Below are 17,413 nucleotides of genomic sequence, written 5' to 3' on the forward strand. Positions count from 1 at the left end.
AAATATTCTTTGAAAGGAATCAGACATATTTAGTTGTTGAGCCATGTTATACAAATTGTAGGTGTTTTAATTGTCTAAGCCTTTATTGTCCAATAGACTAGCCACTAGCTCCATATAGTGATTGAAATTTAAATTTGTTAAAAATAGCTTGATTGTGGTAATCACTTCACAATATGTATATCAAATCATTACGTTGTACACCTTCAGTACATACAAATTTTATTTGCCAATTATACTTTAGTAATGCTGGAAAAAAATAAAAAATAAATAAAATGAAAAAATTTAGTTCCTCAGACATATTAGCTACATTTTAAGTGCTTAACAGCCACATGTGACCAAATGTATACTAACTAAAATTAAGTAAAATTCACTTGATCAATCTTACCAGATATGTCAAGTGCTAGTGGCAAGCATACTGGACCGCACAGACATAGATCATTTCCATCATCATAGAAAATTCTATCAGTGCTAGCAATATTAAATTCTCAATTTCCACCAATATATCCTATCAACCCCTGTAGCCAGAGACTAAGTTACTTCCTAAACACTTAGTAGAAGTTAATTAGTGCAGATCCAGGCTCTAAAGCCAAATTCTGGCATTGAAACTTATATAAGTTGGATAGGTCTTAACTTCTCTGGTCTCAGTTTTCCCATTTGTAAAGTGGAGGTCAACATATTAACTACTTAATAGGGCTGTTGTAAGGTTTAAAGGTGTAAAGTCATGACAATATTTTGTGATATAAAATCAGTGCCTAGTAAATATTGGCTGTTATTGCTGTTTGCATAACATTCTCCTAATGAGATCTAGAACCACAGAACCGGAGGAATAAAGTTTCTTACAATTGTCTCTTATAGTGTTAGAATTTGGATACTGTGGTTGCAATTCAGTAGCAACACACATTTAAACCTTCTCTCAGGGACAAACTCTGCAAGAACATATTTAGATCTTAAATAAAGTGTAGTATTAGGCACATAGTAAATGGGGTCACCAGGAACTTGACAAATATTTTAAATTCAGCCACAGGGATCCAATTGAAAATACTGCAACACCGGCTAATGAAGGGACATAGTGTGTTTCACTTAGTGGAGGCACCTTTCATACATCAGCTCCCGTGCACGATCCACATCCTCCAAGTGCACTGTGTGTTGCTATTTGTAGAATTATTACTGGGTAACTCTCCTAGGGACTACCGATGATTTGAATTCTCTCATCCAGTTGGGTCATACCCATAGGTTTTGGACTATGGAATACGTCTCTATAACTATGTTCAACTCAGAAAGGTTTGAAACACTAAACTATCTTTGGAGACAGGGAACTGATCTGACAACAATCAAAGGCATTGAATTGAGAGAACCAGGAGACACATGCACCAGTGATAATACGGAGGGCTCCAAACAGGCTTTGCCAGGAGATTGTGACAGATTCTGACAACACTTTCCCTCCCGAAGTCAATGAACTCTCTTAAAGAAGTTTCTGCTTCTTCTGAAAGAACTGACCTCTTCAAGCTTGTGTGAAACTACTGGAGAGACAGATGCAGGGCTCAGGGAGGAGAGGGGTCACAGCCTGATTTAGTCAGTCTGAAAACCACAACTCTGGCAATCAAATAAATGGCCATTGTTACTTCCAAAATGCTCACATCAACTGACTTTTCCATTCTACCCAAATATAATTCTTAGGCCCCTCATTAAATTAATTTCCTGAGCATTGAGATTTTAGTGGTGACTATTGAGAGACTTAGTTGGCATTTAATTATTACTGTTATCTTTCTAGAAGATCCCTGCCCCTTAAAGAATAAAATTGTGATGCCTACAGATATATATCCCTGCTTGGGGTAATGCCATATATTCAACTGCTTATTTTTCATTTTCTCTTTCTAATTTTCACTTCTTCAGAGGTTATAATAAACGAAATTCTTAGCGTAGCAAATTATTTAAATTCATGCAAAGAAAAAATTGAGGACATATCTTTTTCATGTGGGGTTTATATATAAGCTGTTATTTGAAGGACAAGGCATATTTCATGCTCTATTTTAATTTAAATTCTCTCCTGGCTATCTCACCAAATATCTATAGACACAATATTTTTAGATGAGTTACAAGCTCAAAGTTTTCATATACCATGAAGGTTCTGAAAAGTTTAAATTATTTCTGTGGACATTTATACCCATCCCCCTTTAGAGTAACAAATGAAAACATGCCTTTAACCACAAGAATAATTCACTGTGGCCATGTCTTCTAACCTGGTTTCCACTCCTGGTTCCTTGGATGGTTGTTCATAATAAACAAGTCACAAAGACAACAAGATGAAGAGATTACAATTCTAAATAAGCATCTTTTATAACTGTTTAAGAAACAAGCCTGAGGAAAATGAAAACTCATTTCAAAAATGACTCAAATGGAAAGACATGATTAGCAGTTCTACTCTTGAGATAATCATGAATTAAAGGTGTTTTTAGAGTAACTGGAATATATATATAATGTAAATATTATGTTTGTGGGAAAAGAAGTCTAAGTTCTACCATTTAATACTACTATAATTTACATATTTTAATAAAATGTTTCTACCTCACACAAGATTTACTATTTGGGTTAAAATAAGGATTTTCACTGTAGCTGCTAATCAGGACCCTAAGAGTGATCTAAATGCCTCAGGAGGTAAACCAGCCTTTCTGTAATCTATTAAATTGGTCACCACATGAAGGACTCTATGGTTATGGTGGCCATGGGACTTGTTATAAGTTTTCTATTTGAGAATAGCTGTTGTTTAATATTTTCTTCAACAATCCACTTAGCTCTGTTTATATTTCTTATTTTCTAGTTTCTACAACACAACAATTTCTTCTAACATACGTTCTTTTTATCTCCTGAAACTGGAATTGCTAAGACTGTCATTGGGCTAATGTTTATAGTGTTTGATTTTTGCCTGGGTTTCTGGGCCTTTTGGAATCTATTTAATTCCATTCTAAAGAATCATCAAATATTTTCTGTTAGCATGCCAAAAGCCGGGTATCTTGTGTTAAATAAGAGCTTGAAATTGAAAACATGACAGTGAAAACTGTAACATGTTATTACAATCAAATGTCAATTACTAAAAACAATTACCTTTTTATATAAATATCAAATTAAGCTATTTGTAGAAAACACTGATATTGAAGAATAAGTTAAAATCAAAATGCAAAATTCCAAACACAAAGGCAATTCTCTAGCCACCTTGAATCATTTTGATGTGCTCTGCTTTCTCTTGGTAAACTAAATTCCTCTGTTGTTGGTTCTCATAGAAATTGGAGAGAGAAATTGGATAAGGCATAAGATAAAATATTTCAGTGAACTTCCTATTATAAATGAAGCCTCTTGTATCATAGTGAATGTTATAATTGCCAGAATAGGTATGCCTCATTTCAGGCCATTGGTTTGTGTCATCTTATACTGTACCATGAATCCCATCTTGAAAATCTAGGTTATAATATCATATTTGTAGTAATCAGTAAATAGGAATTTGAACAATTGCAGTTATAAATTATATAGATGTTGAGTATGCTGGACCCAAAAATAGGAACAAAAATAGGAACAAAAGTTGGGATTAGGGGTAAAGGAACTACACACACACATCCTACAATGACTACTGGACAATTACATCAAGCAATTTTAGGTTTGATGTACGTTGTCTGCTTTGATCCATGGGAAAATTGCTTGATTCAGAATAGAAATTGCAGTCCTAGGAATCCCTTGAGTTGCTTCCTGAAGACCAGCATTAGCAAGTGTTCAGAGGTTAAGAAACGCCTGCCGCTATATTTGCTAAATAGCCCCATACATTATGCCACCCGTAAGGCATTAACCCTATTGTACAACATAAAAATACTTTCACATATGCAGAGTTCAGAGTCAACCATTTTCTAAACTTAGGTAATTGATAACAAATGTAGCCAGTGACAAGCTGTTGGGTGTCTGCCAACTGGTTTCTTTCTTTTTTTTCAGAGAGTAGTTAATACTGCTTATGCACTCTGCCAGCATTACAGGGAGAACACAACATATGATAAATGCCCACAAGAAATGAAAAATATTGAATCAATGAATATAAAAGGAAGGCAGAGTATTGCGTGGTGTTAGATTTCAACGGATAGAAAACAGTGTTTTTTAAAAAATCTTTCTTGGTGCTTTCAGGAATGCACAAGGGCAAAAGCAAGTTCTCTAGCTAACAAAACAGATTTTAAAATCATTGCTTTGGCTTTTGTTCCTCAATTTTAGAGTTGTGTTTCTGGACTGTATTATCAAATAGGCTCTTGTATTGCATAAAGCAGAGACGAAGAAGTCTTGAAAGCTTGAGCTACGGAATGCAATTCTTGAGTTTTTCCTTTTCTTTGGTCTAAAGGAAAGAATTTTCTACATTTAGGGTCTAGATGTTTTTACAACTTGGTATTTCAGGATATATCAGCCAGAGTCCTATCATACTTAAATATGGAATTCTTTGGCACTGAAAAATTTCTTATCAGATTTATATTACAGAAATTTCATGCTTGAGAAAGTCTTTGAAAGAATCCTATCTTATACAAATGCTTGGAATAGTTCCATGTGTTTATTTTATATCTTTTTGAAATGTAACATCACACAGTTCTGCACATTTTATAAAAGAAAATTTGAGTTTACTTACTAAAAACAATAAATATTTATTATCTAATTTCAAATAAGGCATATCCAGCAACATTTTCCCCAAACGCAAGGTTGTGAATACATGAATTACCTTCAGGATTAACAACTCTTGTAGGTTCTCAGAAAGTCATTTGTGCACCAAAGTAGCCATTTATTACATGACACTAGTCATTCGACTGACCTAAGACAGCTTCCTTGCGGCTGGCTCTCATTTACAACTTGATAGCAGCTGTCACAACGAAAGAATCAGGCTCATTATCTGATTTGTTTCTGCCATCCCTGCACTCATGGAGTCCATTAACAACAGGGGTATGTGATTTTTAAATTACTGAATTAGTCATACTTCCATTAAAAGAATAGTCTTACAAAGTTAAATAGAGCAGCCTCGTACTACATTCCCTTCCATTTCTCTGTCTAGCTGTTTCCATCTATTCCATTCCAAGAACATATACTGAATACTGTTCTCAGCAAGCCAGGGCCTTACCTGTCCACTGTTCTATCTTATGCTCAAACCAGTCCAAAGTAGGCACTTGGGAAACACATGTTGTATTAATGAATAAATGAAAGAATGAATAGCACCCATTATACCGTCTTGTGGGCCTGACACAGATGTAGTGCCTTCTTGGATTTCATGCTTGATACTCTCGTGCCAGCTTTCTGTCTTTGGGCTGTCTGGAAACTTAATAATTGGTCGGTTTGAAAGAAAGAAGAAAGCCCAGGAAGTTTGATATCATTGGTTTGTCAGGTCTATGAGTATCCAAGGCCTAAGTTAAAAATACAAGCTGCCCTGCCGGCTTTTTTTTTCTTTTTTTTTTTTTTTTACAGAGAGAGTCTCACTCTGTCGCCCTGGCTAGAGTGTAGTGGTGTCATCAGAGCCCACTGCAACCTCAAACACTTGGGCTCAAGTGATCCTCCTGCCTCAGCCTCCCAAGAAGCTGGAACTATAGGCGTGCGTGATGACAGCTGGCTAATTTTTCTGTTTTTAGTAGAGATGAGGTCTCACTGTTGCTCAGGTCGGTCTTAAACTCCAAGCTCAAGTAATCCTCCCGCCTCGGCCTCCCAGAGTGCTAGGATTACAGGTGTCAGCCACTGCACCCGGCCTCTGCTGGCTTTTGTCCCACACATTAGAGGGTATCTACAGGTCTAGAACTCAACTTTTCCTTATGAAAAATCACATAAATTCTCCAAATCTCATCAGTTCAAGTCAGTGGCAGTGGTGGTGGGGGTGGTGAGACTTGATCCTAAAAAATGTCAAAAATAAAACAGATGGGTCTGGGGTGGGGCGCCTGTGACCTAAGGGCCACATGTGTCCTTCTGGATCCTTGAGTGCAACCTTCTGGGTGAATCCGAACTTCACAGAGCAAAGGCTTTGTTCTGTGAAGTTTGGATTCAGTCGAGGGGCCACACTTGGGGATCTGGAGGGCCACATGTAGCCGTGAGGCTGCAGGTTCCCCACCTGACCAGAATTGAAATTGTTATAGGAATTTGAAAATATCTGGGAGCTATGTCGTAACAATTATATATGCTCTAGCTGTGCAACATCAATTATATGTGACAATGCTAATTCAACACAATCGTATTTACTATTTTATTCTATACTTACCAGAGCAGGGCTTCTCTGACCCCCTAGACTAGGTTAAGCTCCCCTGCTGAGTAAACACATAGCATCCTGTCCTATTATCTTAACACTTAATTAATTTAACTACATTAAATTCCCTGAGGGCAAAAAAAATGTACGTGTCTAGCTTTCTCAATATAGTGAGTTGGATTAATATGCTAAGATTATTAAGGTCTTTACTAACTGGGATAGCCTAAAAAGTTAGGTTACATACTTGGGACAAAAGCACATTAAGGTCTCACTTTTTATGCTTGCTGCTAGAAACATTCTATAACATTTTTGTGATAAAAAGTAGTATAGAATAAAATAGAATCCCTGCCTTTTGTCTCACCAACCTTTGCCTCCCTACACTGGCAACCTCTTTTTAAAATCTTTCTCTGGTTCTCATAGCCTATAAAATCTTAGAAGGTACCAGATGTTTGGAGGAGGTTGTCCCACACATCCTCGATTTTAAAGTAGACGTAAGATTTATTATAGCTATATAAATGTAATTCCAGCCTTGACTTTTGTGTTCACGAGCTAGGTGTAATCTGCAACGCAGCCTCTTGTCAAATAGAACAATTCTTCTCTGTGAAGTGTTGGCATCAATGCCAAACACTCAAAATAACCACAGGATATTACTGAAATGAGTTCTGCCCACAAACTGTTTGTCCCTCTAGGAAATTTTAATTTAACATAAACATTTTTCAAGAAAACCATTTTGCATTTTAGGCAGCATTCAAAAGCCAGGCTGGGGTAAGTTGTGTGTGAATATACAGCAACACCTGGGGTAAGTGCCTAAGCAGAGACTGTCAGTGCTTCCAATTAGGTTTTTCTCCTACCACACCTCATAGTGTCTGATAGTGAGAACAGGATGAAAACCACTGTCCTCTTCCTTCTGGTCCTGCCGAGCGCAGGGGTGCTGGGTGGCACACCCATTCATTTTGATGTAGCAAGTGAAAGCTAGGCTGTGCTTTGTACTGGAAAACCCCACGTGCTACCAGAAAGCAGGTGATCAGATCTGCCAGAAGGCTTTTCAAGTACTCTAAAATGGATTGAGTAGCATCTTCAACATTGTCAGCAACTTATCAAAAAAGTACAAAGTGAAGTTCTTCCTTTTTCTTACAATGGCTACTTGATAAGAATCTTTTGAGCACCTCCTCTGTGTAGAGAACAGAGTTAAACTTCCTGGAGGAGAGCTATGAAAATGCATCCTGAATAGACTCCTCATTTTTTTTTTGAAGATTAAAAAAAAACCCCAAAAGTGTAGAACTTCAGAAGTCGATGGAATATCACTGGGGTTTTTACTTGAACACTTAAAACATTTCAGGTTATAAATGACCTGCCTTTCTTTTTACGTGATCCAGACACCGACTAAATTCTGAATAGTCACTAATCACTTGCAATTAATTTGTGGCATTGTAAAGATCATGAGGATGTGTCACCAATTTGACTCTTGTTTTTATTGATGGCGTATCATTGTTAACATTTTAGATGGACATATAATAATTAAAGAAAAAATCTATAAAATGTATCCACTGGGACATTAATGTAGCAGGCAGGGAAAGCACAAGTGACAGCGATGGGAGTGAAGCGTTTGATGAAGAGATTCTAGGAGCCTAAGAGTGATGGGCTGCAGGTGCTAGCCAGAGAGAGGGCTATTACACATAATTTTTGTTGGATTACCGATTTGCTCACTGATCTTTGCCACTGCGTTCACGAGCACTGTAACACTGTCATCTTGGATGTAGCTGTGTGGAAAATGGAGTGGGCACATTTGACTAATTCATGCAATAAATTTGAGAACTAACATTTCACACTCAGACAAGTATTAGCAAGAATATATTTTGCTCCATACGTCTATGTTGGTGGTCAATTCTCAATGCCATACCAGAACCAAGAGAAAGAAAACTGGAGAAATTTTCTCAAGAGATCTCTAGGACTAATAAAAAAAAAAAAAAGGGGATAGGGGAAGAAAGGGTATGAAATACATTCATGTAGGACTAACCACAGGGCTCACTTTTCATTAAAGTACATCCAACACATGGTAGTTTCGAATTTTAGTTTTTAAGTCAAATGATTTTTCAGACATTCAATTACACATCAAATTGGTATCTCGCAAACCCGACTGATCGAAAGTATAAGGATTTGTTTTCCATTAAAACAACCAACAAGGACTGAAGACAAAAAGCTAGTTAAGAAGTCACTGTTGCTCTCACAAGTTAAAAAGCCTATAGACTTCATTTTCAATCATGTACTGTTCTGAGTAACAAAATCCACATGCCCACTTTCATCAATAACTTTCAGGCTGACCAAAGGCAATTGAATTTTGCCAGAAATCAAGCCAGTTTCAATGAAAAAGTATGAATGATCTATATGATTCCAAGTGACGCTATGAGATTTAATCTGGTTTTAAAATATGCAAATCTTTTTAGATTTCTTGATGAAAGTACCTTTTTATTACCATTATTTGGGTGTTTTGTCTTTGCCATAAAATCAAACTCTTACGTCTTAGAAGATCAAATTTAACAAAGAACAAAAATGTTAGTAAAGAATCATGTCGCTTTTGAGTTAGAAGGGTACCTTAATGATTAACTTTTTTAAGCTCCTTCATTTTTTCATTTTTCAAATAAAGTAACTCTAGATCATACAAACAGATTTTGTCCTCCCACTGCAGGGAGAGAGAACAGCCTTTCAATTTGTTCTTTCTGAAAGGATTTTGAGATTTTGTTAGATGACTTCCATTTGAATCTGCCCAGAAAATCTTTTTTTCTTTAACTTCAAAACCACTTCCTCTGGCCCTTTCTAAGCAAAGTAGCCAACTAGCCAAATGGGTTTCATTGGCAAAGCTAAATATCTATAACGTGAGCACATCTTTGTGCAGTGAGCTTAGGTTTCTCTGAATTTGAACACGTCTTACATCTTTTTCCTATCCTACCCAAATCTTAGACGTCAGAACACGTTACTTGTGCATTCTGGTTTAGAGGTTTGCATAAATGACAGAGGCCCTCTGAGGCTGACAAATGCCACTGCTATTTTCACCACTCTGCTTGTCACTATGTAATTGCGGTAAATGCAATTGAAAGTACTTTTATTTGAAGGCCATTTGACAGAGGGGGAGAAAACACATTTACTCTTTCAAGGCCTGTGTATTTTCCTAAGAGAAGCCTGCCTGTAAAATCTGTCCTTTTATCCTTGGATAGCAATTTGAGAAATATATCTGGGCGATGCAACCCCCTGAATGATTTCTGCAACCCAAAAGTAAACCCATGATTCGTGGACCTTCCCTGCCTTCTTCCTACCTCCCTTCCTCACATTTCTGCAGACTGGAAGACTGTTTCATGCTTGTGTGCTTCAATCCTTCTTTTCCACAGAATAAGAGAGAACATTTACCTATTTTAACCAAAATATTGAGCTATTTTCATTCTAGAAGTTTAAGGAAAGAGTTGTTTACTAATATCTGTGAGTATGTTAAGGTAATACAAATAAAAAAACCCACAGTACTGTGACTTTTTTTTTTTACAAGATTCTTTTCCAACTTGTCCCTTCTCATAGGAGCTCACTGAAATGCAACAAATGACTTTTATCTTCATCAGAGAGATCAGCTGATTCAATACAGCCGGCTTATACAATCTTTAACAAGACTGTCCCATACCATATACAAGAAAGTCTTCTTTTTCAGGATAAAAACAGAAGAAACAAATGCAAAATAATGTTTATAATTTGCTAAAAGCTGTGCTTTTATGATCCTCCTAGAGTGTACAAAGCACCCTAACTTCCGACCTGCCCATCAAGACTCATAAGCACTCACTGTTCTCCCGCCTCTGTTCTGGTGTGTTTTTAGACACTTCTTACCTATAAACAGGTTCCACTCCGTGTCGAGATCAGCCTGGTTTGCCAGGCAGCCCTTCATGACGTTGAGGCAGTAGTTGTTGCAGGGTCTCACAGTGGGAAGGCCCCGGCAGTATGGGCAGTACAGCATCTTCATGAGAGCGCGGATGCACCCTGGCGTTGGGCTGACCTGTGGATTTATTGCAAAGAAAAAGAAAATCAGAAAAAAAGAAGGGTGAACGGGAGAAGAAAAAAGGAAGATGTTTTCTCTTTAAAAAAAAAAAAAAAAAAAAAAGAGGCAAAATGGCTCTGATAACCCTCAAGCAGCAAAGCAGAATGCTAAGGGACCTGTCAGAATCTTAACCCTTTGTAATTCAATCTTGAAGTCAATCAATTCCTGTTAAATGTTTCTGCTCAGCTTAGTAATGATCAATCTTTTTTTTCTGAAATGTCCCTGTCAACATTTTGATATCTATGTCATTGTAATTCAGCCCTATAGCCTAGACACTGTTTCATTGCAATAGAACATGAAATGAGATAATGCATGTGGAAGCAATTTGCAAAGTTAAAAGACCCATAAAAATGTAGGTATTATTAAAGTTTAATGTGACACCTTTAGAAAATTTTCCAACTGGTTATTTAACCCTGTTTCTAAAGGAGGTAGGCAGATATACTTCCTTTGTATGTAACTTTTTTAAAGGATCAACATCAACTTGTCTGGGATTTCTGAGATCCAGGCTTGCCTAGAAACAATGAAATTACTAAGATACTATCTTTAGGTACCTGCAGCTTTGCAGTTCTGGAAAATTCGTGGAAAATGTCGAGGGCCCCGTGTTGAATGTGAGAAGAAATCCTCGCAGTCATTCTGTGGAGCTACTAATCAACAGACTAGGAAGAGCTATTTGCTGTGATAAGAAAAGAAGTGGTCCTAAATTTATCAATTCTAAACCTTTTTTAGGCTCATTGAAAATTCCAATTTGACTTCAAAAAGGAAAGAATATTTAAAACAGGGTGGACCAAGATTAGAAAAAATACAGAAAACTCTTTTTCATGACTAGATGTAAAAATTATTGCCATACTTATTTGGTTTGGTTTCATATAATTTTGATGTTTTAGTCATATGTTTCTGTAATTGTGTAGAGCTGAGAAAAAACCCTGTTATCATTGGCCCTCTTGGGAGCTGTGGTCTTATCAGATGGACCTGGGCCTACAGGTGACATCTACCTAACAAGAACATCCAGATGCAAAGTATAACACCAATGTAATGGCAGAAAAAAGGATTTCTGCATAAATGGATATTTTCAATTACTATAGCTATTCATCTGTGACTCTATCCTTTACCTAGAAATCAAACTTGAGATTTTTAATGCAAAGCTTTTGTTTCTGTAACATTTTCTTAATTTTATGCTGTATACTGACAAAGTTGCTAATAAACTATTTTAGGAAATGAAGCTATTTCTTAACTTAAGCACTGAAATTTCTAGTCCTTTTGAGTTTTTTGCATTTTCTTTCTAAAATTTTATAAAAATTTTCCAACATCCAGAAAACTTGAAAGACTTTTAAATAGTCATATTCCCACTCCTAGATTGTACAATTTATGGTTTTCTACATTTGTTTTCCACACATCTATCCATGCATTAATCCACCTTATTTTTTATGTCAAAGTAATAGCCTTTTATTGTTTTTTCAAAGTATTTTTCTTTATTTTTACCTTTCCTAGTAATTTAATAGTGGCTTGAATAAAACAGAGTCAACATGATCAATAATACAAAGTTAGTGTATTAAGTACCATAAAGTCAAACAAGTAAAGTAAAATACAATTGGCCTTTCTTCATAAAGGTATTTAGAGAATGGTTTGCTTAGTATCTATTAATTCTAAAGCTCATTTTCCAACAACAAAAACAAATAATGGATACAAAAGTGGGGAGTCTGGTGACTTTTCTTTTTGGACATATTAGTGCCATCATGGCACCTTCTCTAGACAGGCTTTTTTGTTGACAATGCCAAATTTTATCTGCAGTTGAGCAGCACTGTTTTAAAATTTTCTTTTATCCACCATTCATAGGAAATAATTTTGTATTCCCATACACTATTGATGTGAAATTACAAATTCTTATAAATTTTCCTTACTTGGCACATTTGCAAACTTACAAGCCTTTGCCACAGGATTTTATTTTCCATAGACTTGCAGTTTCTCTCCTGATCCTGATTCTTTTCTCCAGAGACCTACCCTATTTTCGCTCAAGCTGACTAAGCTATTTTCACCTTTGATTCTGTTGGATTTTTGGTTTTCTCATCATTGATATTATACGATGCTTTACTTCTCATTCAGTGCCCCAGTGTAAAACTTGGAGCATTTGCCAATGTTAGACATGCAAGTTTGAGATCTCTTAGACATCATGGACTGTCTCTTTCATCATTATAATCTTTACCACTCTGCACAACATGCACATCATATCAGGTATTCTCATGATGATTTAGGTATTTGTTAAGTGCTTCTTGAATCAAACTCTCTATTGTGTTTCTCAATTTCTTGGCTACATGGATAATTCAAAAAAAAAAAAAAGGAACAAGATGGTTTTATACATCTTAGAATTCAATTGTTGCTTTTTAACTTTGTTTTCAAAGGTTATTGATCGCATTAATTCCAAAGCTTTGCTTTTTTTCATTGTGCTGGACCCAGTACAATTTTCTCAGTCTGACATTTGAGAAGAGTCTCCAACTCAGAGTAGCAACCAACAGAGAAAATTGAACAGCCTTAATAATCTAAAAGAACAATGTTGTTCAAGTTAAATGTGGGTCTCCAAGTACTTTTGGAAATGATATCCTTCTTGGTCAAATAAAGGGCATTTGAAGAAGAAGAAAACGGAGCATAGGGGATCAGTGTTGAAGCTTTCCTGTCCACAAACCACAGTTTTTGAGCTTACACAACTGCATGCTTGAAGTAAACTAAAGAAAAATCATCACCTCAAACTGAAAACTTTTAAAAGTAAGCCTCCGAAAAGATTGTTTTAAACACCAATTGTGCGAAGAGATATTTCTATTTTTGATAGTCTTATAATTGTGCTATAGCTACTCTTTAAAGATCTTTTTATTTTGAAAGTAACATAGACTCACAAACAATTTTAAAAATAATAAAGTCGGGGCCGGGCGCGGTGGCTCACGCCTGTAATCCTAGCTCTCTGGGAGGCCGAGGTGGGTGGATCGTTTGAGCTCAGGAGTTCGAGACCAGCCTGAGCAAGAGCGAGACCCCATCTCTACTAAAAATAGAAAGAAATTATATGGACAGCTAAAAATATATATAGAAAAAATTAGCCGGGCATGGTGGTGCATGCCTGTAGTCCCAGCTACTCGGGAGGCTGAGACAGGAGGATCGCTTGAGCCCAGGAGTTTGAGGTTGCTGTGAGCTAGGCTGACGCCACGGCACTCACTCTAGCCTGGGCAACAGAGTGAGACTCTGTCTCAAAAAAAAAAAAAAAATAAATAATAATAATAATAAAGTCGCATGTACTCTTCCCACAGTGGTGACATCTTATATAGCTGTGGTATAATATCAAGATGAGGAAACTGACATTAGTACATTGCTGTTAACTAGTCTATAGACCGTATTCAGATGTTATGGTTTTTAAAGCTGCATTCTTGTGTGTGGGTACACAGTTCTGTGCAATTTTATATCATGTATAGATTTGCATAATCACCATTACCATCAACATACAGAACTGTTCTATCACCACAAAAAAAATCCCTCATGCTAACTCCATCCCATCTCCTGTCTCTGTCACCTGGCAACCACTAATCTATTTTCCTTCTCTATAATTGTGTCATTTCAAGAATGTTACATAAATTGAATCATACAGGATGCAACCTTTTGAGCTTGACATTTTTATACTGAGCATAATGCCCTTGAGGTCCATCCAAGTTGTTGCATGTGTTAATAGCTTGTCCCTTTTTATTGCTGAGTAGTATTCCATTCTTTGGATGTACCAGAATTTATTTAACTACTTACCTACTAAAGGACATTTCGGTTGTTTCCAGTACTTTTTAGTTAGGAGTAAAGCTGCATTGTTGTGTGAATATAAGTTTTCATTTCTCTGGGATAAATGCCCAAGAGTACAATTTCTGGATCATAAGGTAAGAGTACGTTGAGTTTTGTAAAAAATTGCCAAACCATTTTCCAGCGTATCTGTAGCATTTTACATTTCCACCAACAATGTGTGAGATCTTCAGTTTTCTCCACATCCTTACAGGGTTTGGTATTATCATTACTTATTTTAGCCATTCCAATAGATATACTATCTACTTTAAATTTTATCATGAGTTTCCTTTAGATAATATCCATATCAGTATTCTAGCCTAAATGCTTTCTAATGATCCCAAATCATTCCCCAGCCGGTCTCTGGGAAATATGCAACATTAAAAAAAGAAAAACTGACCTCTGAAATATTAGGTAAGCCTGTATATTTACCAAAACCAAATAAAAAGATTCACATTGAAAATTTAAAATAGATTAATATCCCAAACATATAGTATCACAAATTTGTAAATTTTGTATATTCTTAGAAAAAGAATTCTTACTGAAGAAAATTGTGGTTTTTAGCAACAACAAATACAATCCCTCTTTAGAAATAAAATGCTGAGATTATCTGTTTAGTTGGTGATGCAGATTTTTATCTTTGAAAAATGTAGCTGTGGCTTTCTAGATATTCAAAGTAGGCTGGAAAATAAATTTAGGTAAAAGAGTAAGTTGATGATAATAAAATTCCTTTTTTGTATTTATTTGAGCTCTTACCTAACTTTTATATGTTGTCCATCATTAATTATCCTTTGCCAAGGACTTGAATAGACATTTCTCCAAAGATGACACAAAAATGGCCAACAGGTACATGAAAAGGTCCTCAAAATCACTGCTTATTAGGAAAATGCAAATCAAACCCACTGTGAGATACTACCCCATACCTGCTAGCGTAAGTATTATCAATAAAGCAAAAGATAACAAGTGTTTGTGTGGAGAAAAGGGAACCCTGTACACTATTGGAGAGAACGTAGATTGATGCAGCCATTATGGAAAACAGTATTTAGGCTCCTAAAGAAATTAAAAATAAAACTACCATATGATCCAACAATCCCCCTTCTGAGTGTCTACTCAAAGGAAGTGAAATCACCACATGGTAAAGATATCTGCACTCCCAAATCCATTGTAGCCAAGATATGGAACAATGTAGGTGTCCATCAGTGGACAAATGGGTAAAGAAATTGATACGTATAGATATATGTATAAATGGAATATTATTCAGCCTTAAAAAGGAAGGAGATCCCACCATTTGCTACAACATAGATGGAGCTGGAGGACATTATGCTCAGTGAAATCAGCCAGACACAAATAGAAAATCACTGCATGATCTCACTTATATGCAGCATCTGAAAAAAAAAGGGTCAAATATATAGAGACAGAGAATAACACAGTGGCTGCCAGGGTCTGGGTGGGGAGCAGGAAAGGGGGAGACGTAGGTCAAAGGATACAAAGTATACATAGGATAAACAAATTGAAAGATCTGATGTACAACATGAGGACTATAGTTAATAACAGTGTATTGTATTCAGGAGTTTTGCTAAATGAGAAAATTATGGTTGCTCTTACCACAGGGGTATAAATTAGTAACAATGTAAGATGAGGGATATGTTAATTTGTTCCACTATAGTAAATGTTTTACTATATATACATATATATTCAGCTTATAATATCATGTTGTATACCTTAAATATAAACAATAAAATTTATTTTAAAAATAATAATCCTTTGTCAAGAATTTACAATATTAGAGGAAAAAAGAAAATAGTCAATGGTTCCTATTCCATTATCCCATTCTTGTAAAGATAGATAAAGGTTTGTGAGTCAATTAACATTTCAATATGAACTCCTCACATCTTGGATTCAGTCTCTCTTTTAACTTCTTCTAATTCTCTTTGTGTATAATGAATGATATAAATTACCATTTTTTAGCCGATGTTATAGTTTACTAGTTTTGAGGAAATAGTAAAATTTATAACCAAGGTTCTTAGTTTGGAACTTCATGGTTTTGTTGATGTTTTTTATGTTTTTTTTTTTTCAGGCTAAAGTGTGATATATTGAAACATAAAAAGGAATATGAAAAGAAGCTTTAATAAAGCTGTATTGGGAAACAGGACAAAGTCTCATCTACCTGGCTAGTCATGTATGTCAAAATATTATTGCAAATAATTCTTATTTTTATAAATGGGATTTGAGGCATAGCATATCCTTAGCCATATAATAGGAATTCATTTCAGGTCTCTAATAAGCTTAAGATTTCTTTACCTGGACCAATATTCATGCATTGGTGCTCACATTAGCAATTCCTGATAGTAGCCAATGTAACATACGACTGTCGCTTAAAATATTAAATAAGCAAGAAAACGTGAAAGTTATGAATCTATATATACAAACAATGAATATATACCTAGTAAGTGCTTGTTTCTATGGTAGTCACATAACCAAAATAATCAAATACACATATCTATCTTGTGCCACAAAGGACAAACAAATTAATGTAAGTGAATTATTCATCTAGAATAAATTCTAAATATGTTTTTGAGCAAGAGTTGATGCTATTATCCACACTTTCTAGTGTATTATCATATTAAATGATGAGGTATTTCTATTCGTGCTCTTAATAGATCGCCAGATTCTAAAGAATGATTAAATTACATTTAAAGCAGCTCTCCTGTTAAGTAATTATAATTCTTTAATAATTGAATAATAAGTAGTAAATAGTAAAACCTTCAAATAGGCTTTATAGTAAGTGCATGGGGACTTAAATTTGTTTCTTCTTTATTCATCTGTGCAACTTTGATTCATGCAGCACTTATTGGGATGAAAACAGAGAACTTGTACCACTGCTGGGATGCTCAAAATATGTTCATTTCTGGTCATTTCAGGGAAAAAAAAAATTGGGGAAATGCAATGTAAAGGGAACCCATGAAGGGGCAGTTAGTTCAGAATTGAGAAGTAGGAGTTGGCAGGGAGTGCTCCACAAGGAAGCTAGGTAACAGAAGTCTGTATGATAAGCATGGAAGATGAGTGATATCCCCCAAGTGGCAGAGTATAGAGTGCAAAGAACTGAAGAAACCAGAAAAACTAGCCAAAAATGACAGAATCACCTTTTAAGAACACTGGAATCTAATAAAAACTTATAGCAACCAGAAGAGTGCTTAATCAAGAAAGAGACTGCTAAATCTCAGTTAAAAAAAAAAAAAAAAAGCAGTGCTAAATTTCAAGTCTTAAGAAATTTAAAAAGATTGCAATCACACAAAGCATCTTCT

The 17,413-nt window shown here is 35.6% G+C and overlaps 1 protein-coding gene across 1 annotated transcript in view; it reads right to left on the reverse strand.

The window, feature by feature from the left end:
- The window catches only part of GPC6 (glypican 6), a 1,073,132-nt gene that overhangs the window by 325,295 nt on the left and 730,424 nt on the right, over positions 1-17,413 (reverse strand). The window contains exon 4 of the mRNA XM_069467100.1: positions 10,100-10,265. Coding sequence (XP_069323201.1) covers positions 10,100-10,265 — 166 coding nt within the window. The remainder of the gene's footprint in view (positions 1-10,099; positions 10,266-17,413) is intronic.

This window comes from Eulemur rufifrons, chromosome 4, assembly GCF_041146395.1.
Source record: "Eulemur rufifrons isolate Redbay chromosome 4, OSU_ERuf_1, whole genome shotgun sequence".
Taxonomy (NCBI): Eukaryota; Metazoa; Chordata; class Mammalia; order Primates; family Lemuridae; genus Eulemur; species Eulemur rufifrons.